General features: G+C 39.5%; 1 protein-coding gene and 1 long non-coding RNA gene across 4 annotated transcripts in view; one reads left to right on the top strand and one right to left on the bottom strand.

Moving 5' to 3' along the window:
• Positions 1 to 20,489, top strand: part of LOC140897767 (uncharacterized) — a 155,988-nt gene extending 135,499 nt beyond the window's left edge. The window contains exon 3 of the long non-coding RNA XR_012154803.1: positions 20,454 to 20,489. This is a non-coding gene — a long non-coding RNA (uncharacterized LOC140897767). The remainder of the gene's footprint in view (positions 1 to 20,453) is intronic.
• The window catches only part of CA10 (carbonic anhydrase 10 (inactive)), a 338,569-nt gene that overhangs the window by 52,071 nt on the left and 261,828 nt on the right, over positions 1 to 24,670 (bottom strand). For 2 of the 3 annotated variants that reach the window (XM_073310787.2, XM_073310786.2), the window contains one exon: positions 15,339 to 15,524. The exons of the other annotated variant lie outside the window; for it this stretch is intronic. In XM_073310787.2, coding sequence (XP_073166888.1) covers positions 15,339 to 15,524 — 186 coding nt within the window. The remainder of the gene's footprint in view (positions 1 to 15,338; positions 15,525 to 24,670) is intronic. 3 annotated transcript variants of the gene reach the window in all.

The raw sequence follows: 24,670 nt of genomic DNA, 5'->3' as shown, positions 1-24,670 counted from the left end.
TCAGCACATTTCTGGGCTTCACATGGACCATGATCTGCAGGGATCACAAGATGTTCTGACACCAGGGCAGAAAAAAGCCTACCATGCAAATTCCCAAACGCAGATTAAAATAATTTCCAGGGTGTCTACACAAATTCTTTTGCTGAAAATGTCTCACTGATGCTACTGGTGGATTAGTTTTTCTGGAGGTAACAACATTGCAAGAGCTAGGGTAGATGTGATTCTAGCAGAGCTCTCAAGTGCACCAGGTTTTGTGGGATGATCTGCAAGTCAGCTAAATCAGGCCGCTATGCTGTACTGCTGAGTCAGGCAATATTCTGCAGAGACAGACTCCCAATCCAAATACCCAGAAGCATGGGGAAAGTACACAGTACTAGGAGCCAGAAGTTCTGGACTCATCTGTTTATATTTCTCTGCACTTAAAGAGCCCTCACTAAGCAAGACCTTATACTCTGCCTTAGAAGGGCAGTGAAGTGTCACTCTCCTATTTTAGAAATAACTTAGAAGATGCATAAGGTCACTTCAAGCAGAGCTGGGAACAGACACTAAATCTCTCATATAGCAAACCCAAGTCTCATCATTGCCTTTCAAAATTAATAGGTCAAATCTGTGGGTTTGGCTAACCAGTGGAGCATGCTCACTTGCCAGAGCCATGAAGAGAACCCAGGATTCCTGATCTGCAACATTCTACTGCTCTCCAGGCAAACAGCTGTGTTGCATGTTGGCAAAGCTTGTCAATTCTCCCTTAGTGACTTGTCTACATAAAGGATAATTATTATTCCTTTAGCCTCATTGGTGCATGCCATGGATCTGAAAGTCCAGGGTTCATCCTGCTGATGACCTTTTGGGTGAAAGTTTTGTCCATATGTGTGCACATGATGTATTCTACTCTCCCCCCCCCCCACAGTATTTTTAAACCAATATTAATCCACATAGTGAGAGAACTTCCTTAAAAACAGGTTTTATAGTATTAAGAAGTAAAAATCAACCATCTGTAATCTGCTAATCAGCGTGATGTGGAACAAAATGCTATAGTTCTTGTAGGCAGTACTGGCTCCCACCACCAATCCTAGAATAGATGAAGCCTTTCCTGTAAACTATCCACAAAAATGAATAAGTTTAAATGAACCTATTGAGACAATCTAGGAACTGTACCGTAAAAGGTACAACTTTGGGATGTGTCTTAGAGCTTCAGGCATTGATGTGTCCTGGTAGAGCAATCTGTGACCTGAGAAACTATAAATCACATATGTTGTGTTGCTTTGTACTTCTGTAAATAACAATAATTATTTTTATTGCACTTTTTTGGTACCATAGGAAACTTTGAATGAAACTTTATTGACCCTTCCTTTTCCTTGATGAGAAAAAGAGTAGAATTGTATGTCAACAAGTCTCTCCTGAACCTGCTTGTTAGTCACTGTGTTCTTGGGATTGGTGAGCCTTTTGTCTTCTAAATCAGAATTCATTCTTTCATACAAAGGCAGCAAGTCATCATTTATACATACTGCCAGGGATATTTTTTTTAATTTGCTCCCTTATTTAAAAAGAAAAATAAGAGTTTGATTCTTGCTTTGCTGGAGAACGTGTTGGCACAAATCATGTGATCAGAACTGAATCTGGAAACCTGCTCCCCTCCTTTTTTAAAATAATGAGTTTTAGTGCTGGTGAAAAGGTTCTGTAGTGACTGGCTGGGAGACCGATGCAACCATACAAGCCTTCTTCCACAAGAGATCTGCCAAGGTATGTCAATCCTGACCTGTAGCAAAGAGACGTCTAGAGGTGAGGAGAGGGTTAGCTTAGTTTCATGATCCTAAATGCTTCAGGATCAAGTCCTGACTAAGCATGAAGACTGAGCTGTCCCTCTCCTCACCTCTAGACTCACATTTACCCTCATGTTTAAAGTTAAGCATGTACTTAAATTCTTGCTGGATTGAGAACAGAGTGCTTGGCTGCTTGCAGGAGTGATTCCTCAGTCCTTGGATTTTCTGCTTAGCTTGCTATTAGTGCTGGGGAGTGAATAGGGCAAAACTGACCTTATAAAGGAATGCCCAGTGGATAACAATCATGCTGTATCTGATTTTTTAAAAAATGGGTACAGCAAAGCCTAACCTGAGAAATATCCACTTGACGGTATGGTGGGGGAGGTAATATCTTTTATTGGACCAATTTCTGTTGGTGAGAGAGAAGTAGGTGCAGTAATAGTTATCTCATCCACCTTGTCTCTCTAATATCCTGGGACCAACAAGGCTACAACACCACTGAAGGAATATCACTAACTGTGATTACAGCTTGTTCTGTACAGCACTATGTAGGAGAATAGCTCAAAAAGGAGTTACTGATTCCATCATTGGGAGAGGCTTACCAGGATGGGGTAGTGTTGGTGTTTCCATGCCTTGGATAGAAAAAATAAACAACAATAGAGAGTGAGAAAAGGAAATTGGTATTGATGGGTTTCCCGTTTCTAGCTAAAATGTAGAACTTCATTTGCCTTTGACAGAACTTTCCAAGTAACAAGTATAAAATCCTTTTCATGTGCCCATAGTAAAATATCTGTCAGAGAACTTTTTTCTGTCATTGGGATTTTAAAAAAGGATATGTACTAAAGAGTGACTCCGTCTAGTCCTTCCTACCTTTGCTTTTAATCCAGCAAACCTTGGCAGATTTGTGTGCATTAATTCCCACTAGTTTATAGAAAGAAAAAAATGTAGACAGACAAAAGGAGATGTGACATTAAGAGATAAATGGACAGAACAGTGACTTGGAAGAAATTTGTTGTAGCCTAGTCAACTCTAATCCTTTTAGTGTTATCATTGTGACGCTTGCTTCTTTTAAGGCATGAATATCTTGAAAAACTGATCCTTTATTGTAATCATTTTAGATAGATTTTATTCTTGTGCTTTAGCCAAAACTCAGGTCGACGCCTCTTTATTGGTTTGAAGAATTTCTTAATCAATAATCTTTTATGACAATTTTTGCCTAAACAAACTGAGCATCTAAAAAAAAAAACTTTCCTTTTTAGTTTGCAGAAAGTATCAATAAAAGTAAACTGGGTTGTAAAATAAAAATGCCTTGAAGTTACAAGTATATTGACTTTATGGTATGTGGTATCTGTATGATTTTAATTGAGAGGAGTACAACAGTTGGATAAGTCTAGCCTGAGTAGGGTCAAACCAGCATGGTTTCTGTATGAAAAAATTGTAACTCTACAACCTGAGAGAGTTCTCCAACAAATGTAATGAAAAGGAAGATGCAGCTGACATGATTTACTTGGCTTTTTAATAAGCTAATAAAATCTCGCAGAAGAAACTATCAAGCACAAGGTAAGGGACAGAGACCAATGAAATGCTGTTGAAATAAACTGAAGGTTAGAGAGTTAGCAATAAGGGTCGAAAGCTAGGCTGCTATTTATTAGTAAATAATTATAATCTGGAGGAGGAAGTGGATGAGGAGATCATGGAGTTGACTGATTTAAAAAAGTTTTTGCTAGTAATTCTGGATGGATTTAAACACTTTAGAGAATAGGGCAGTTTACATGGCATGTACTAACTAGCAAAAATAATGCTAATTTTTCTTATTTTTTTCAAGAAAAATAAGTCACTGGAAAAAACTATAGGGATTTTCTTTCTTAAATTGGGCTTGTGCCCTTTTCTGATATCCACTTTATGATGTATAATATTTGCAAAGATTATTTTCCTACCCGTTGTTGAACTTTAGAAACGTCACGAATATCAAGTCTGGTCTTTTCAGAAGAGGAAGGATGGTTAGGGCACCAGCCTAGCATTTGAGACACCTGGGTTCATGTCCCTGCTCTGCCATACATTTCTTCTGTGACTTGGGCACATTATTTAACTTCTCAGTGCCTCAGTTCCCCATCTGTAAAATGGGGACAATAGTCCTTTCCAACTTCATAGGGAGGTTGTGCAGAGAAATTAAAGATGGCAAGATGCTCAGACAATGTGATAATGACAGTCATAAGTACCTTAGCTAGACAGATTTTGTTGGAGGATCTCTTGGGACTGTAACACCTTTAAATTAAGAGGCAAGGAAAGGGTTTTTAGCCTTTAACAAAGGTTTCTTTACCCAAAATACCATACTAGAAATATACATGTTAGTAAAATAATTTTGAACTGTCAATTGCTCAACTTCCACTCCCTTGACTTGGCAATATCACCATTTCAAAAAGAAAAGGAGTACTAGTGGCACCTTCACTAGTTTTCCAAGGCAGACAAGACATGAATTACTACTCTAAAAAACAAACTGTGTGAGGGAGGGGGATTAAAAAAAAAAACTTTTCAGGCCTTTTCCATATATCACAAAGGAGCAAAAAAAGAGGCACAGGCCCAGCTTTTTCTGCTCTTTGAAGTTCACCATTGATGAAGCATCACAATAGAAGTTTAAAAGCAAAAAGCAGACACAGGATACTTGAATGAAGGGAAATACCATTGTTAGATAGAATATTAAAATGTATGTCCTTTAACTGCAATACAGTGTCTAGGTTTTGTTTTCTCATAGCAAGAAAGCTATTATCCAGAGCAGAGCAACAAAAATGAGTTATTATCCAGAGTGGAGGAAAATTTGGCCCAGGTGATGGGAACACTGCTCAATGCAGCATGTAGTCGGCCAACAGATTTCACTGCCGCAGGTCCTTGAGACAAATATTGCAACAGGATAACTTATGACTTTACAGCAGGCTAGCAACAATGTTGTGTAACATTTCTAAGTTATTTCCATTCAAATTTTTTTGTAATTCTTTTTGGAAAAGTTTTGAATTATCATTCCCCCCCATAGTGCAACACAATTAATAATGTCCAGAGTTCCACCCCCACAACATATATCCTTTTTCCATTCAGGGACTCTTCTGAACGTCCCCAAACTTTGCAAAGTTACAGAGGGGCAAAGGTACAGTATTTCCTTTTCCCAGACTGTAAGTTTTCAAAAGATGAGGAAGTTTGGAAAAGTTAGAGTGGGGAAAAAGTGGTAACCTCGCACCTGCACCCCCCCAAACTTGAGCTGCATTCATTCTCTTGTGTTCAGTGGCAGAAAAGGGTTAACAACAAAAATTTCAATGTGAAAAGGAAATGTTTTGTTGAGTAATTTTCTACAGAAAATAAACTAAAAGACATTTTCCCCTTGAAAACTTTTTTCAGTGAAGCCCCATTTTTTGGCACAAAAATTTTGACCAGCTCTATAGCCTGGTAATAACATTTGTAGCCATTCAGGCTAAGATGACATGGGAAATCAAAGTTTATTCATCAGGGTGCAAACTAATCATTTGTGGAGAGTCACTAAGGAAGTTCCTGCGCCATCAGCAGAATTACATGATTAATTAGATTCATTGCGGGGAGGTGGGTAAATGGGATTTCTGGAAGTGGCTTGGGCTTTCTCTGAAGTGTCAGGTACCAGCCATTGCCTGAGTCTGGAGTCCTGTGCCAGTGGTCTGTTTGGCATAATTGCACTGGACAGTCCCTGTGTAGAATCAGTTAAAGGTTACTGTCAAACTCAGTCAAAACTCCATTGATTTTCATACTAGGTTAGCCTGGATAAAGGACTTCAGGGTTTGGTTTTTGTTTATGCAAAAAGATGATAAAGTATGCGTGTGCTCACTACTGTGTTATTTACCTTCTGTTAGCTGTAAAGGTTTTTCGTACAAGTGGTTCAGTAAAGATTTCTCCTTTCCCCTGGAACGTTATGTTAAAGGCACTTAGCTAAAAGTTAAAACTCATAGAACTTCTTATGGAAAAATCATTACCAGTTATTTAAAAACCACTGTAAAAATGAACAAAGTCTTCTGCCTGTGGAGGTACCTTGGCTGTTTAATTAAAGACATCACCCCACAGCAAGTCAAGTCACCCTTAAGCAAATTAAAATCTAAAATCGGGTGAAATGAATACTTCATAAGTGACACTAGAGGTTTAGTGTATTGAATGTTTTAATGCCCCAAAGGTTTAAAAGAGCAAATCCTACAGAGCTACTTCCCTGAGCAGAAAAACTGTACCTTGTTGCTTTATGATGTTGGAGTTTAAAATTCAGGCACCAAAAGGGATTTAGATTATATGCTGTGACCGTCCAGTTTGTTTAACCCCACCGCCCCCCAAGAACAGTTGGCTACTGAAAAATACACATATAGAAAAAAATATTTTTTACTGAATTGTTCTAATTCACTCAAAATAGTAAATGCAACAGCTGTGGTTCCATGCAAGGGCATTTTTCAGTTTCATACATGAGACCTATGTTCATTGGTAGCTAACATCATTGTACTGCTTTCCAGTGTATGAATCCCAATCCTGCTAATGGATGGCCTGATACTCCCATGAGTGTCGGCGGGGGGGTAGTCTACACAGAAGAAAGTTTTGCAGCAGAGAACACCAGTATATTTATCAGTTAGGTATTTTCCCCCACTTGCTTCTTAACTAAAATACCCCTGTGCTTACCCTTTCAGAGTTTGGAGAATGTTTCAATTAATTTTAAATTGTGGATTAAAGTAGAGTTTGTTGTAATCAGATGGTAAAGTCCATCCTTGTATTTTTCTGAATAGTGTATATTTGCCCCCCAAATGTATGGATAAAAGGATATACAAAGAGTGGGGTTTTCCAAGGTGTGTTAAGGTTTGTTTAGACATCGTTACTCAGGGACAGCACGCTTGTTCTGGAATAACAGGGGCCATACATGGAGATATCCAGAAATAGCTGGATATCTCCATGTGTAGAAGAGGTCTAAGTGATTTAGGAGTGCAAATCCTATTGTGTGTCAATGGGACTGGTAAGAAGATTTTCAACAACGCAAATGGCAATTGGTCTCCTAACTCTAATGGACTTTCAAAGGGAGTTAGGTGCCTAACTGCCATATATTGCTTTTGGAAAATCTCCCTCATGCTCCAAAATCTCTGTCACTTTTGGAAATCTTATCCGAAGTGTCTAGACACTACAGTAACACACGCTCCAGAAATATCCATGGCAAGTAGCCTACAGTAGTTCTGGTGGGTTTTTTTTAAGATGCTTTTTCTTAGCCCAAGATGATATACTAAACAGTTGTTCCAAAAAGGTAGAAAAATGACAATGTTAGCATATCCATAGGCTCTTAGGAAGTTTTGTTTTAACTAAAGGAAAAAATTTAAGTGTCAGAGTACGGTACTTAAGCACTGGAAAAAAATGCCTAGGGAGGTTGTGGAATCTCTGTCATTGGAGGTTTTTAAGAACAGGTTAGACAAACACCTGCCAGGAATGGCCTAGTTATTACATAGTCCTGCCTTAAATTAAGGGGACTGAACTAGATAACCTCTTGAGGTCCCTTCCTACATTTCTATGCCATATTATTCCTTGATAGAACTCCCTGTGATACAGCGTTGCCCACAGGGCAGCAGGAGAGTGTTAGATGGGAACCTTATTCCCTCTAGAGGGAAGAAAGTTTGCTATAAATTAATTAAAGCACCTGAAGCCAGTCACATGATAAAAACTCCCTGCTTCAATCAGACAAGAGGAGGAGTTGAAGCAGAGTGGATTGGTGTTGGAGCAGAGAGCAGTTTGGAGGAGTTGAAGCAAAGTGGATTGGCATTGGAGCAAAGAGCAGTTTGGAGGGAAGCAGAGGAGAGTTTGGAGAAGTGCTGTGGTGGGTTAAGAATACCAAGACCCTAGGTAAAGGGACACCTGGTTTGTGCAGAGGGAGGGCAGGAAACCCCATAAGTGACAGGCAGGAGATGGAAGTAGCCTAGGGGAAGGAACTGCTAGTTCTAGTGGCTTACCACTATCCCTAGGGCCCCTGGGCTGGGACCCGGAATAGAAGGCGGGCCCGGGTCCCTCCCTCTCCACTCCCCTCCTCTAGGACGCTAGTGGGGCAATTAATACCCCAGTTCAGGGGCAAGAAACGGTGCCCTGACCACCACCCCCCCAAGAAGAGAAAGCGGAAGACCCATCATAGTAGTGCCGGCAATTTGCCACACTCCCATTGAAGTCAATGAAATTACACCAGGACTAAAAGCTTTGTCCAGTGGATTCAGCTGCATCTAATACAAAACTTTCCCTGCCATCTCATTCCTTCCCTGGAGATCCTGCTTCTGTCTTCAGAGGTACTGAAGACACAAGTTTTAAAAAAGATTTAGACTTGTTGTTTATAAATAAATGGGGGGGGGAGGAAGATGAGAACACAGTCAGTGATATGCAGTGATTACATCTTAACTTTTACCATATGATTTCCCATAGCTATTGATCGCTGGAGTTGGGTTATTTAAGTAGGCTATCACAGCCATCAACAGAAGGCGACTGTTCAGCCAAAGAATATAAGAGGGAATTTAAGTTAGGATCCAAACATACCATTTTAAAAAAGATATTACAACCAAAGTCCCACTTCCTAATATTATTGGACACCAAAATGCAATTCTTTACAATCAGACAGCATAGGAAGTTTGCTGTACTGTCTAATATTTCATATTGCTTTATGGCAAAATATTCCTGTCCCAATTTCCAGGAAAGTAAGTAAATAAAAGCTCTTCATACAACCCAATAAGCTTAAAAGCAAAATTTTCCTTATTCAGAAACAATGACTCTGGGCACTATTTAAATATTTGCCCTTTTGCTGCTTCTAGAACTTTTAGATTTCAACACATTGTTTTGGGATTGTTATTACTGTCACATATTGATAGATGTTTAGACAGTTCACTTACTGCAGCGAATACCACTCATTTTTACCTTCCAATTTGAAGGAATCTATCCCTCTGGAACCCTCTAGCATAACTCATTACAGAGCAAATAAATCTAAAACCTCCCACAACAAGTGACACCAACATTTAATGGAACATGAAATCAAGTAAATGGAATTGAGTACAGTAATTAGTTCATATTTTAATCTGCAGACCTGTTTATTATCCATCAACAGATTAACAATTAAATCTGTGCTTCTCAGATGATTCACTTTGTTTTTAGGAAAAAGGTTTATAGATATGTCAAAGCAAATTAACCAGAGAGATTTGGGAAACAAAACACACCATTTAGAGCTTTAATATTGGACATTGCTGGGATAGAGTTTGTTGTGTGTTATGACATTTATGGATATTTTATACTTGGTTTTTAACAGTATTGTACACATATTACTATATAGCCTTCTGGCCAAGTGCTGAATTGTCCTGCATGGGTGCACAAAGCATAGACACCTCCTCCCCCACTACCATACAGCTGTGCAGGACCCAGGCACAATGCTAATGCTCCCTGCTTACTAGGGGCAGGTTGGCTGGCTAGCAAGCCTAACTGGATGTCACAGAACCAAGAAGAGGGATCAGAGCCCCTCTCCCTCTGCATGCCTACTAGCAGCTGGTAGGAGATGCTGGAGGAATGCATGTTGCACCTTGTTTCCCAGCAGGTGTGCTATCCCACATGCATAGCAGAGGCATTCTGCCCTGTACAGGTGTAAAATCTCAGAACACCTCTGCTCGTGCTCTCGCAGCCCTCTTCAGCCGCTGTTACAGGAGTGAGGGCACAAGCTGCCTCTTTAGCTACATAAGCCTAAATACTTAACCCAGTATGGTATAAACAGACTGTACTAATTATTGCTTGAATTCTTCTCTGCTTCACACAATGATCCTATGCCTGAAAGAAGATGATGTTAGTCTCCTGAAGATGTTTAGATGGGAGGCGGCAGGCCTTCCTTTCCTATTCTCACTGCTGTCAACTATTTAATTTTCCCCTCCTGAGGAAGGAACATGTGCTCCAAGTTCTTCATGTGTATGGCAGAGCTGTATAGAACTTTGTAGATGGTGACAGGGATGAGGGATTCAAAGAAGGAAGTGACATTGAATCAAAGGGCCTGAAAAATGATTTTTTTTCCCCACACCCCTGAGTGACATGAATTTTGCCGACTTAAGTGGTAGTGTACACACCTGGGACTTCACGTGGGCCATGTCTGTACTGCCACAGTGTAGATGCTTTCTACATTGACAAAAGGTTTTTTCCATTGCCGTAGTTAATCCTCCTCTCCAAGAGACAGTAGCTAGGTCAATGGAAGAATTCTTGTGTCAACTTAGCTGCATCTTGACTGAACCTAATTACAGTGCTTAGGGTGCACAAATTTTCAAACCCCTCAGCGATGTAGCTATGTCAATCTAATTTTTTAAGTGTACACCACGCCCTGAGTTTGAGAACCTCTTTTAATGTTCATAGTACAATTAAATGCATTAATCTGCGAGAAGTGTGTTGAGCCCACTTAATTACACACCAGATAAAGAATCAACTGCTTAACTGACTCATATTTCAAATCCTTTCTTATTCCATGTTGCTGGAAACAGTCAAACACATTCCTGATAGAATGTTACATATATTTTAAAAAGCTTCTGCTGTTTTCAGGACCTTTAAGCATTACAATTCTCAATTATCTGCCCAGAGTCTACTGTGAAGTGATAATTAGGTGCTAAAAGGTAGCCAGATTACTGTATGGTTTCAGAGTAGCAGCCCTGTTAGTCTGTACCTGCAAAAAGAAAAGGAGTACTAGTGGCACCTTAGAGATTAACAAATTTATTTGAGCATAAGCTTATGTTCAAATAAATTTGTTAGTCTCTAAGGTGCTACAAGTACTCCTTTTCTTTTTGCCAATTACTGTAGAGATCTCCTTTGACATCCTTTAACACCTAATTAGGCCACACATTACAAATCCCTAGTGGTGTTCAGACCCTAATACATTTTTAAACAGTTTGACATTACTGGGTTCTGTCTTCACAATTTTCCACTACCCTGTTGCTGTCAAGCTTGCCCTATGTCTTTGACCACTTGTATGTTGTCTTGACTAGAAAAATAGAGGTCTGGACCATGTGGTAAGAACACAAATTTTCCCCTAGTGTGTAAAGCACCCTCATACCACATTCAGTGTGAGCTCAAGCAGCTCAGGACTTGTCTACACTGAAAAGGCTGCAGCGCTTCAGTGAGAATACTATCTCATGTGGGTACTCCACCTCCCCGAGGCAGTAGCTATGTTGACAGGAGAAGCCCTCCTGTTGACATAGCGCTGTCTACACCGGGAGTTAGGCTGCTATAACTGGATTTTCCACACCGCTGAGTGATGTAGTTACACTGACTGTAAATTGCTAATGCAGACCAAGCCTTAGGCCTTATCTAGACTTGAAAAATTTGCTATTATATGCTAGTCTATGCTTCTAGCATAGATGCAGTTTATACCAGCAAGAGTCCTTTTGTCAGTATAGCTTTTATCAGTTCCCTGAGCAAAACAGCCTAGATGGGCAAACAGACTTTTTGCCAGTGTAACTGCATCTACAGTAGGGTTCTTGCTGGCATAGGTATGTTGGTGCACACACACACACAACCAATACAGATACACCAGCAAAACATCTAAGTGTAAACCAGGCCTTAGTCTGTAAACTCCTTGGGACAATGTCAGTCTTTGTTCTGTGGTTGCACAGCACCTAGCACGCTGGGGGCCCTGCTCCATGATTAGGGCTCTTAAGTGCTTCCACTATACAGCCAACAATAATCAGCAACTCCCTAATCAAGCCCTGGAGATCTGGAGAAATTTTGCCAAAAAATCTCCCCATTGCCACACAGATTCAACTGTACTAGTGTTAGCGATAGTGGAAAAGGTTTTCAAGATTTCCTTAGCACACTAGGGATTTTCAAACTTTTCCCTAGCACTGGTGTGTGTAAATTTGAGAATCATGCCTGTATCCAAATTATACTAAAACTCCCACCACATCTACCAGCACTGCTAGACCAATGGTGGGATAGATGTTCATAAATTATTAGTACAAACTAGGTGCAAAAAGACTTGAAATTCATGGCAAATAGTTAATTCCTTTATATGGGCTCAAATGCACCAGTCCTGCACCCTGATTCTCGGAGGAGTCACGATGATTTCAGTGGGATTGCATTTGGGCACAGTGAAATGCTCTTGATGATCAGGTCCTAGACTTGCATTTATTTTCTCTTAGCTGAGGTGTTTTGGGAATATTTTAAGCAGTGCATTTTCTATTTATACTTGTACTGTATTTTTCTTTATTCTTTCTCCATTGACCAATATTATCCTATCACTAGAGTGACAGCTATGGGCAGTAGCAGGCCCGAAAGCATATGTTACTCCATAAAGTCAGCTAGCCATTAACTAGTGTATCATTTCCTTAGTATTACTGCTGGGAATTGTAAACATTGTAAATAACCCTTTCCAGACCTGAGAGCTTATCTAAAATCACCGTTGTTAAAACTGGAGCTTGTTGGATGGAATTATACTCTCGAGGGCAAATACAGCTATGGTGTGAAAGCTGGTTCTTTGCTGAGGAGTTGTACCAACTCTATACAACAGGGTTCATTTGGCCCTCTGTTTTGTATTATGGGTACAGCATAGTATGTGGGAATGTGACTCAGCTATTCAGTAATAGATTTTTTACATAAGAGATGGTCCAAGTCCAAGCAAAGCACCAGCTCCAAACACTGCCAAATCTCAAAAGGTTCAGCCCCATGTCTAGTTCATGTATTGTATTTCCTGTCATTCATAATGACTGACAGTGGTCACCAGTTTTCTTCTTTTACTTGAGAAAGAGGAGCTGTATCTGTTGGCAAATATTGGCTTTAATGGTGACCTATGTACTAAGACAGACGTAGCAGAATGACCCTGTTTCAAAGCTTAAAAAAAAGTTCTGGACCCTTGGCCATTCCTTCCATGCCCTTTCAGTTCACCTCCCTCCGTTTCACTTGTTTTCTGGTTCTCATACTCGTTAATGCTGGTTGTGTTTTTTAACCTGTCAGAAGTGCTCTTTATTTGTTGGTTCTCTCTCCAACTGCTCCATCTCCCAAGTCCCACCTAATTTACTTTCCCTCTCTCATCTGTCAGCTGTACTCTGTCCTCTAGGTCTTTCTTATTTTGTCAAAGATGCTGTTGATTTTTTTTTAATCACCCTTTTTTGCTTTTGCTGCATGGTATTAAATATTGGGCTGCAATGCTATACATTTTCACCTTTCATTACAGTCTATACTCTGTGACTTTTCCTTCCACACACAAAATTTATGGCTGATATATTTCTAATCCATCAATCTCTCCTGTGACTTTCTGAAACAATGCTGATATGCCAAATCAAATACAGGGTTATATTTCAGCCGCATTTCTTGCTTCTTTGTTAAAGCAAACTACTTTGTATTGAATATCACTCTTACTATTTAGATGTGATTAGCAAAGCAAGGTCGTATTTATTAAAACACTCAATGTTCACTTATGAGTTAAACACTGGATCCAATGTACGTGTCCATCTATCACAGAATTTAAACAAGGCATCCACTAGTCAGTTATGTAAGACATGAATAATTTTATGACAACACTGCCACTGACTATATTATACATCTACACAGAGTTATACAAAACAAAGCAAATGATTACCATCAATTATAATATCATTTGACAAGCCTGCAATTAATCTGCTGCTCTTCAGATAACTGTTGTTGCACAATGCCAAAGAAAATGCCATGCATTAATTGACTCATCACCAGAATTTGTGATAGATGGTACAGATGGTAATGTGATTATTCATCTTCAGCAAAATAAATAAGTGCTTTGTTGCTGGAAACTATTCCTTTTGGTCTTCGAAAGGAATGACAACAGGGTACTCGAGATGTCTTTGAAGGTAACTCTCATATACCCATAGCGAGATGCAGTTCTTTTGAAGCATTAATTTAATGATTTACTTAGAATTTGTAGACTGCCAGTAGTGAGCTAAGTGCTTCACCAGCAGGAAACAAGCTCATGGGAGATGGGTATTTCTAGCAGTGGTGAAAGCTTCCTAAAGGAGGGGGGAACCTCCGCCCCCTCCCCAATCTGTCACCCTTACAGCCTGGTAAAAAGTGATGGGACTACAGCCCCCTGTTCCAGCGCCCCTGGGTACAACACAAACTAAGGATGGGAGACTAAAACCCTTGCATCCCCTCTGTATGCAAAGCGACTGAATGATTGTCCCCTTTGAGCTCAGTCCTGCCCATAGTCTGTCGGCATCACCATGTATCTATCCTGAAAAACTTGCTACCACAGTGCATGCGCCCCTGAAGGCACTGTCTACACTAGCACTTTTGCGGGTAACACACACCCCCACCCTCCAACCCGCATAAGTTACACCAACAGAACACCGATGCGGACAGCACTGTCGGCGGGCGATGCGCTACCACCACTTGTTGGGGGTGGGTTAATTACGCCGATAGGAGAGCTCTCTCCCGTCGGCGTAGAGCGGCTACACGGGAGACCTCACAGCAACGCAGCCCCATAGGCACAGCTGTGCTGCTGGAAGGTCTCTAGTGTAGGCACAGCCTGAGAGACTGATGAGAACCATGTATCAGATGGCAGGATCACTACTCTACGGTATCTCCTTTGCCCGCAAGTCAGGTCCTGGTACTGCAAAGATGTAACGTTTGCGGTTAACTCTCTGTCCCTTGAGCAGGCCCACTGACTTCCGTGGGACTATTCACCATGTGTAAAGTTAAGTATTGCATGCCGTTCACAGGATTATGGTGTACAGTAGAAAATGTTGGACAATGATAAGCAATAAAGGTAGACTTTCTTTAGCCACAACTACCACCTTCAATATTACTTTCTGGTTAACTTTTGAATTTGATCATTAGTTTTGAGTTTTCTTAGGAATATGATGGACTAACCCAGTGATACTTGTCATGGATAACCATACAGATAGCGAACGCACTGCATTCAGATTCTTTTCCTGTAACTGAAACTATGACTCTGAATGGTAAAAATCTGAGTGTTTCATGTTCTACCTTGCATTTTGTCTGGGTCTAATTTACCGGAAGCTTTTACGGTCTTCATGCTGTTGACTGTAAAATTATTTTTCTGTTTTAAAGAATAAAAAATATTGTGCTGCAATTTCAGAATGTTCTTGGATAGCTACTTAATATTCTATTCAAATTCCTTTGAAAATCCCAACTTAAAAAAGGGAGGTGCCCCAAACCCATTGAAATTCAATGAGATTTAAGCACTAAGGGTCCTATTAAACTGTTGGGAGCTTTGCCACTGACTTCTATAACCCAGAATTTCACCCCTAATTTCCTTAGTCTCCTTGAAAACCCCAGCCTGGAAAACCAACCCCTCAGCTGCAATTTAGTTATATCAACATGTGAGTAGCATGTATCTAACACAGCAGTCCCTATATTGCACCACACACCTGGCAGTGAACATGCTGTGTTTGATGAGATACACATGTATTACAATGCACAATTAAAAAAAAATTTCCCTTCTTTTCAAAATGGAGAAAAGGAGATAATTTTTCATGAGCCGCAATTAGTTTGACACTACTCTTAGGCAGAAATGGAGAGCAGGTATTTCATAGTGGTTCATTTTAAACTTTAAGTACATTGACATACCTCCCCAGAAAAAGCTTGTCCGTTAAGTAGATGTTCTGATCCCTGGCTATCTTCACTTCCAAAGTGTAACCGGATCTCTTCCAGGCGGTGACTGTATGTCATGGGCCCTCCAGAGATGTTCACCAAATGCTCTTTGTCTAATCGTAGAGAAACATGTCTCCCTGTATTATACATTGTCCCACTGACCTAAACAAAATGAACAAACAATATAAAATGAACTTTTTCTAAACCAGTGGTGAGTCCGAGAAAATAATGATACAGACTTCAAGCTTTTTCTACTTCAACACCTTCAGATTAATCCAACCATAAATCTTTAAAAAGATGAGATTAAATACCCAACTGAAGGACGTATTTCAAGTTCTGCTTTTAAATATTATACTTTATATTCAAATATTTTGCTCAATCCCCATGTACATATTTTAGCCACAGGCATGTGGTTAACACAATGAATGGGATTATTATACCTCTAAATAAGCATATATGTGAAAAGATTCTTTATGCAAGACCTGAATAATGACTTCATTACAGAATTTCTGCACTGAGAAAGGGGAACATTTCAACTGCTGTATAAATAATTCACAGTATATTTAAACAAATCAGAAATTTAACTCATTTTTTCTTACTGAAAAATTTATAAAAAATTTATAAGAAAATTGTCTCAAACCAGATGCTACAAAAGCCTTCTACTCCCATTGGAATCAATGGTAAAACCTGCATTGATCTCGGTTATAAGGCTCTCTATTTTGACAAGAATGTTCTGTATTTTATCTCCCATTTTACATTGATACAGAATTAACCTTTGTTAGTTCTTGTGTCCCATCTCCTTTTAAAATTAATCTTTATTTTTAAAAAAAAAAGAATGGAAAGATATGCTTTGTTTGTAAAATAAAATATAAACAAAAGTGATCCTAAAATAACAACCCAGCTAGTATACAATGGAAGGAAAAGAAATTTAATGCAGAAAAATGTTTCATTTTAAATAATGAAAAATATACTGTAAAATTATTAAGTATATGAAAAATAATGTAAGAACATCCTTTAATTTATGCTATTGTAGGGAAAAACATTCATTTGAGTGCAGAATGGGACTGAGGCTTACTTCCTAAAATTCTGCAGGGATGCAAATAACGTTAATTAATATTAATCAAAAGGAAGTGTAGCAATAGTTTGCTTTGTTGCACTTTAATTTAAAATTAAAGGCTTGACAATTATGTATTATATCCTATAGTACATTGGTACTGTAGTAATTCACATAGCTGCAGTGACATTTTATCTTTAATACTAATTACTGTGTTTAAATGACCTCTTGTTGCATAGTATGCTATAAAAAGTTACAAACTGTGCGACAGAACTAAATGGGTAAGATGAAATAGCTTCTGTTTTTTTATTTTGATACAGGTGTTCTACATTTATTTGCTGTTATTTCAATTTAGAATGGGGAAGAAAATACATTTCTCATGTAAAGCAGTAAATGTGAATACTGCTATTTGTTTCATATTCAACATGATTGGAATTTTTAATATATGCCCTCTAGTTTTCTGGCTTAACTTTAGCACATATAGTAATTAAATATCAAGTTTAGTTTAATATTTGCAAGCAGGTCAGTTTTATTGAATCCAGTTACAGTACACTGCTTATGAATGACATAAAATTGCTAATCACAAGTAATGTGTAGTTTCAAATACAAGTGGTGAGGAAAATTGTTTAAAGTCATTTTGCTGGTTCTCTATTTGGAAATTCACACTTCATTGAACATTCAGTTAGTTTTAGTCACTACAAAATATTCACAATCCATTCTCTTACTCTGCTTGATACAAATCTTAAATTAGGTTGCCACCATTCTCTTTCTCAAGGTAGAGATGCCTCAAATAACCCTCTATAGTATATATGTGGAAAAAAAGTAAGCTGGCCAGATTCTTGAAAAGGGATAATATTCTTTTTTCCTCTCTATCTCCTTTCAAAAATGCAGCACTTATAAGGAGGCCACATTGTGAGTGCTTGGAATAGAAATCCTCTATGCACACAACAGGTACAGCATACCAGTAGCACAGCAAGCCTCTCTCATTACACCCTCCAGTGTGCCTCTCTTTCGACTTGGAGGGACCAACACTTAATAAGGAAACTCCTGCATGGACACATACACAGAAACATTATAGTTGCCAGGAAGGATAGAATTGGAGACCTGCAACTCCAAATACACTTGCTCCTGCCACTTGAACTGCTATGTATGTCAGGCTCCTATCCTTGCTGGGCCCACACACTGGAGCAGAGGTTCTCAAACTTTTGTACTGGTGACCCCTTTCACATAGCAAGCTTCCGAGTGCGACCCCTCCCGCCCCGTATAAATTAAAAACACTTTTAAATATGCTTAACACCATTATAAACGCAGGAGGCCAAGTGGGATTTGGGGTGGAGGCTGATGGCTAGCGACCCCCTATGTATTAACCTCGTGACCCCTTAAGGGGTTCTGACCCCCAGTTTGAGAACCCCTGCACTAGAGGGAGACGTGATATACTAAGCTAGTGTGTTACAATGGAATACTTTTATGTTTAGCATTTATTACTGAGGTAGCACTTACAGGCAGTGGGTAACATTTCCAAAACGCCTATGTGGCAGGAGCCTATATCAGATTTTCAGAAGTGACTAAGGCACTTTTGAACCTTAGTCTCAGTGGAATTAGGTTCCTTAAATCCCTTTTGAAAATGGGGAGTAGGCTCCTCAATTAGACTTTTAAAAAAAAATTTACTCCCGAAACCAGGTTGAACCAAAAGTCCCCAGACCCATTTAATCCCTGTCCTCTTTCTTGAGAGTGCTGCAATTACTCTTAACTTTCTAAGTGAGTGTTTGATGCAGGCGCTTGCCAACCAGCAATTGGACAGAGAGAGAGAGAGAGAACTTATGTTCAACCACTGACCTGGAACACATCTGAATAAGTGATTGAGAGGTTAAAAAAAATCCATGTGTCTCCCCCACCCTCCCAAGTTAACCACTGTACAATAGGCCGTGTTTTTGTCAGAGAAACCTCCACAGAATTGGTGGCTGGTTGCAAAATCTGAAACTGTTCAAGGAGAGAGAGGCTGATGGTATCTGCCATCTTATGCTCCAGAAATAAACTGTGGAGTTCTACATATAGGATAGGATTTCTAGTATATACACACAAACACAACAATTAAAATAACCCATACTGTTAAAATGGCAAGTTAAGGACAGGACTGATGCAGACGAGTCAGCAATAACCAGTTGCATGTATTTATTGTATTTTGGCCCATTTGTATGAGGTGAACAAATCAAATCAGTAATTAATAAACAGGAACAGGACTGAGGTTATGTTTGAAACTGTTAATGAGCATTTGTAGCCTCCAGTTCTGATGTATGTAAAATAGTCTTGCACAAGGGTCATTTTGCTTGCTTAAAATAAACTTATCTTAAAACTCATTTCAACATTCTGCCTACACAGTGTTGCTGCAAAGACTGAGTATATTTTGAGCAAGAATCTTATTTATTTTTTTTAAAAGTTTATAGTATATTTACCATTTTGGTAGTAATGAAAATATGGTCTTTCATCAGGTGAGACATCTGTCTGGACATCCTTTTTCACAACATTTTAAAGACAGGTTTTTGAAATATACTTAGGATAGAACATCCAGCCCCCCCGCCCATTTCATTTTCACATAGACCACAGAATAGAAAATCCTGGGGTACAGAGGGAAGGGATGGGGGCTTTGAGGAATCTTTCAAACGTGAGGGTCTAGAGTCAGGTTGTAAATAAAAATGGCCAAAAAATTCATCCTCTCAATAATTTGCATATATGATGTCAGAAACTGGGAATGGGCAAACAGGAGATGGATCATTTGATGATTACCTGTTCTGTTCGTTTCCCCTGAAGCACCTGGCACAGGCCCCTGCGGAAGACAGGATACTGGGCTAGATGGACCTTTGGTCTGACCCACTATGGCTGTTCTTATGGATCAAAAGGGCTTGTGTCAGTTGCCTGATGCTTCAGAGGAATACTCTGAAAGTAGTTCATAATGACTCTGAAGAAACCAATAAAGATAGTGTCTTGTATGGTCAACCTATAAAGACTCTTATTAATATGTGTAACAGACCATAAAAGCTTCATTTAAAACCTCTGCAGATTAAAAGACTCTAAATTTGCACTGAAATGATAATTTTCTTCATTGCTTATCATTCTGTGAAATAAAAAAAACCCTTTATCCACAAGTAATACTCTGTTACATACAATATACATATTATAGGATACATACATAATATGCACTATGACACAAAAGTACTTTGAGAGCAATAATGTCTGTATTATAGTATTTAGTGTAATTGGGAATATTGCCAAGTGATACTGTTCTATTGATATTAGAATTTACTTTATATTGTACATTAAAACAGAATTTAAGCAAAGACCATCATTAGCATAAACCTCATTTTTAAATTTAGGTTTCATATCTCAATAGTCTGTGGTGTAATGGGTTTGCAATGTCCGTAAAGAAGACTCTAGATATAAGGAAGAGGAAATCTACTTAGTTTGTGCTGTGTTTTCAGCAGAATTTTGTTATGATTAAAAAAAAGGCTCTAAACCCATTTACTATGAATTTGAAGTCTAGGAAATGAAGGTGCTCAGCAACTGTTGAGATTCAGTCTTTAAACAAAAAGAACAGGAGGACTTGTGGCACCTTAGAGACTAACAAATTTATTTGAGCATAAGCTTTTGTGAGCTACAGCTCACTTCATCGGATGCACTCAGTCTTTTAACAGGTTTCAGAGTAGCAGCTGGGTTAGTCTGTATTCGCAAAAAGAAAAGGAGTATTTGTGGCACCTTAGAGACTAACCAATTTATTTGAGCATAAGCTTTCGTGAGCTACAGCTCACTTCATCGGATGCATACTGTGGAAAATACAGAAGATCTTTTTATACACACAAATCATGAAAAAATGGGTGTTTACCACTACAAAAGGTTTTCTCTCCTCCCACCCCACTGTCTTTTAACAGTGAGTGACTGTAAAAGCTGACTGGCTTATTTTAGCACTTCACACTCTGAGCTATTGTTTGTGGGAGGCAAAGTCACAACCAAGTTCCACTAAGACACATGTTTTTCCCCAACAGGATGGAGAAAAGTGACATCTCAGCATGAGAGACAAGGTAGGTGAGGTAATATCTTTTATTGGACCAAATTCTCTTGGAGAGAGACACAAGCTTTCAAGCTTACGCAGAGTTCTTCTTTAGGTCTGGGAAATGTAGTCAGAGTGTCACAGCTAAATACAAGGCGGAACAGATTGTTTAGCATAAGTAGTTAACACATATTTCAAGGGATCATTCAAGGTGAAGTGGCCTGTTAAGACCTCTCCCGTCATAGGGAGAAAAAAAAAAAAAAGATGAGGGGATTTTAATGGAGTGTAGATTGTTGTAATAAGCCATAAATTCCATGTCTCTATTCAGTCCATGATTTTTAGTATCTAACAAAATTATGAATTTAAGCTCCCAGGCTTATCTTTTGGACATGTTGTGCAGTTTCCTTTGAGGATGGTACAGAGGTTAAATATAGAGTGACTGCTTTTTGTGATCTGTTCCATCTTGTACACCTCCCAGACCTGAAGAAAAGCTCCCTGCAAGCTCAAAAGCCCATCTCCCACCAACAGAAGATGGTTCAACAAAAGACAACCGTCTTGTCCCTCTAATATCTTGGGACCAACACTGCGTACAATGTGAGTTAACATTATCTCTCTCACAACTGCAGTCATGACCTTGGTGTTACTTCATGACATATTGTAGAACAACCTTATTTTATTTTGTGCTTTCCTATTTGACTTCAACAGAGTTGTATAAAAATACATATGCACTAATTGCCCTTAGGAAAGAAGAGTACCACTTCCTCAATGGAATGAATACCTGCATCTATCATATGTCCTTTGGATAAGTCTGTAATAAATAAAAAAATCAATAGGAAGCTGGCAAAAAAATCCAAATCCAATAACTTCAAAGTTAAGGATGAAACCACATTTTCAATTCACCTCATTTCATTTAGATATTGCAAAGTGTTTCCCTACAGGCATAATTTTACATGTGATAAAATCCCCAGGCACAATGGAGCATATCTAGGGGATTTCAACCTTAATTGTGGAATATCCCAGCTTTGATCAGTTTTAATTCAATTATTAACATTTTCCTGATAGTTGTTTTTTCTTTAATCTCATTCAATTTAATTCTTGCTTCACGGAGCTTTGTGCACATAATACCTCTCTTTATCTTGATACAACATAGTAGTGTTAGCACATGCTGCCATTTTATAGTGCATTTGTAAATAAAGCTTTAATACACGTACAGCATCTGTGTAGTCACAAAAGGTCCAAATTCTGCTCTTAGTTATAAACGTGCAGCACAAATGAAGTCAGTGGAGATACATGAGTAGTAAATGATTAGCATTTGATCCACAGTTGTATCTGAAGTTTTGACAGATCTTTATGGCCATTACAGAAAAATTCAATAAATATTTTGCTATCTTTATCTTTTCCCAATGGTTCCATGATTTAGCAGTTTCGAAAGCATTTCTTCCTTATTCTAGGGGTATAGGTGATGCATGGGAGTTGGGCTAAGCACAACAGAGGGCCTGAGAAATGCACCAGCATGGAGCACTCCTGCTAAACCCCCCACTAGGTGGTGGTGGGAGCAAGGAAGTGAAACCTGGTTGGCAGCAGCCACAAGTACTCCTTTTCTTTTCACAGCTCAACAGTGGAGCCTGCTGAAAGGAGCTCGGGGCAATGGGTAGAAGGGGGGACTGGAGCAGGCAGTGGGGGCTAGGGTCTATGGGACGGTGGGGGGGAATACAAGTGCAGTTCCCCTGAAACTGTAACAAGGACATTTTATTTCATTTTTTCTAAAAGCCCTAATCCAGCAGAGTACTTAACTGTGCGTAAACCCAAGCCCATGGTCAGTTCCACTGATTTCAGTGGGATTACTCACATGCTTATAATTGAGCGTATGGTTTATGAGTTTGCTGGATTGGGGCATTAATGTCAGAATATATTATAATAAATTGTAATTAAAAACTGCAAAGTCACACTATTCAACTCTGTAATGTTACCAGCAAAAGTGGGTCAGTTGTGAAGCTTTGATCCAAATTCAAGTCCCTAAACTTCAGATCCAAACCCAAGCCACTTCACAAGAGTGTGGGGATCTGGAGTACTGAACTGCCCCATCATAAAAATAAACCGGACCTGTGAAGTTGAAATCTGGACCCAGATTTGATCTTCCTCATGTTTCTGAGTGGTTTGGATTCTGTGTCCTAGCTTTGGGTCCATTTCTAGTTATAAGTGAACTGTAAAGAGAAAATGGAATTGTAGGCAAGCTCAGAAATGTGAGATGAACGTCCCTGCTAACTGGACTGGGCACAGGAGATTGAGCACAGAATCTGTTTTAATTTACTTCCAAAAATTATTTCAAACCACTGTCCTCCTGCCATGAAATCTGTTTTCACAGGTTTGGTAATGATGCCCCATATTCATCATTCTGTGATACTATCGATACCAGAAGAGACAATCATGGTTAGCATGAGATTTTTGGTACTTGTGATGCCCAAGAGAGCCAGTTTTCCTGTAAACCCAGAAGAGACAGCAGATTCAAATGGAGAGGGGAAATAATTTTATACGGTTATATTAACGAAGTGATTCCTGACATAATTATTGGGTGCTATCACCACAAGAGCTCTAAAAGATCATATGAAAGGGCTGATTAATAAATATCTGTTCTTCAAACGGATACAATACAGCTTCTTCATGTGTAGCTCTCTTTTAGAACAGTCTCCATCTGCTATTACATGGTATCATAAAACAGGACATCAAAGGTAGCTCTAGAAATCAAAACTCCTTTGTCTCTTGAGTACCCGCCCTGAACCTCACTACATATCATCAGAACCTTTAAATTGTACCCTCCACATCCACTATCAGCAGTTACCAGTTGCCTCTGTCGAAAGGATTAAAACCTCTGTAAGGCCATTCTTCCCCTCCCTACCCGGTCCTGAACTAGATTTTTTTCCCCGTAACTTTTCCTGTAAGCGGAGTCCTCGCGCTTAGACAATGAAAGAACAGGAAGCTTTCAAAAACCTTAGCAGCACAAGTGTCCTAGAGAAACAATCTGCCAGCTCTAAGGTAGAACAGTTTGAACAACTTGAAGCTAGGAGTGTGAGAGGAAAGAAGAGGAGGTGGGGAATAGAGGAAAAAAAAAAGATTCCCTGTCTCGTTGTCCTCCGTGACCCTTCTTCAAGGTGCAATACATGCTCTCTGCTTTCCAGGAACATTTACAAAAGACAGAATAGGAGGACTTGTGGCACCTTAGAGATTAACCAATTTATTGAGCATAAGCTTTCGTGAGCTGCAGCTCACTTCATCGGTGCTTCCATCGAAATGCTGGGCTTATTCGGCAAACAGCGGGCTCCAGATCAGTTTCCAACAGCATTTCTTATCTAGTATCAACGCCTGCCAGTGAAATAGTAGTGAATATAAGGAACCAGGAAAATCAATTGCGTTTGCCTGCCTGCTGTGATGTCTTTGGATCTTATCTGCAAGATCAGATGAGTTTCTCCTTTAGAGGCTGAAAATGCGAAGGACCCAGAGAAATCCCAGTGCTGCATACGGAAGCAAACTACCAAGAACTGACAAGTCCACTGGAGGTGTGGTAAAGCCCCACTTTTACATCCTGCAATATGCACGTTTCTGTCTCCTGCCACCTTGTTGCTAACTCTTTCCCCAGTCTTCTACGCTCCAGTACTAAAAGGAACCAGCACTGCCTGTCCAGGGTGTAAAAGTCTTTGATCACCAGTTAAACTATTAATGATACTTAGAGTATCATTAATTTTGGTTTCTGCCAGTACACCGTGGGGGGAGGGAGGAGGAGGGGGAAGGGAATAACAGCAGCAGCTGGCCCACTGATGGCAGCATGGATCATGAGTGACCTTAATATTTTATGTATTTACCACTCTTGCAGTGGGCCTCGCAGCAAGGGCTGGCACTCTGCATGGAAGCCTTGAGATCCACTGTACTGCACATGGGCTTACCTGTGGATTTTCAGGGCTCTATGCAATTGGAGGCTATGCCTACTGCCCCTCTACCCAAATGTTGACTCCTCCTCCAGGGATAATTCTTCAGGAACTCCATGTAAAAGTGTGTGTGACTTTTCCCCTCCTATACATTTTTGCATGGAAAAGAGGACATTGTTCCAGGACTGGAGCTGAACTCAGTTCTTCTGTGTTGCAGTAGACCATAGGAGCAGATCAGCATCACACCTAGTTGGGTATTTTTCAAGCACAGAACACACCCCAGGCTGTACTA

Source organism: Lepidochelys kempii, chromosome 14 (assembly GCF_965140285.1).
Source record: "Lepidochelys kempii isolate rLepKem1 chromosome 14, rLepKem1.hap1, whole genome shotgun sequence".
Taxonomy (NCBI): Eukaryota; Metazoa; Chordata; order Testudines; family Cheloniidae; genus Lepidochelys; species Lepidochelys kempii.
The sequence above is the reverse complement of the archived record's forward strand: the minus strand, read 5'-3'. Positions and strand labels throughout refer to the sequence as shown.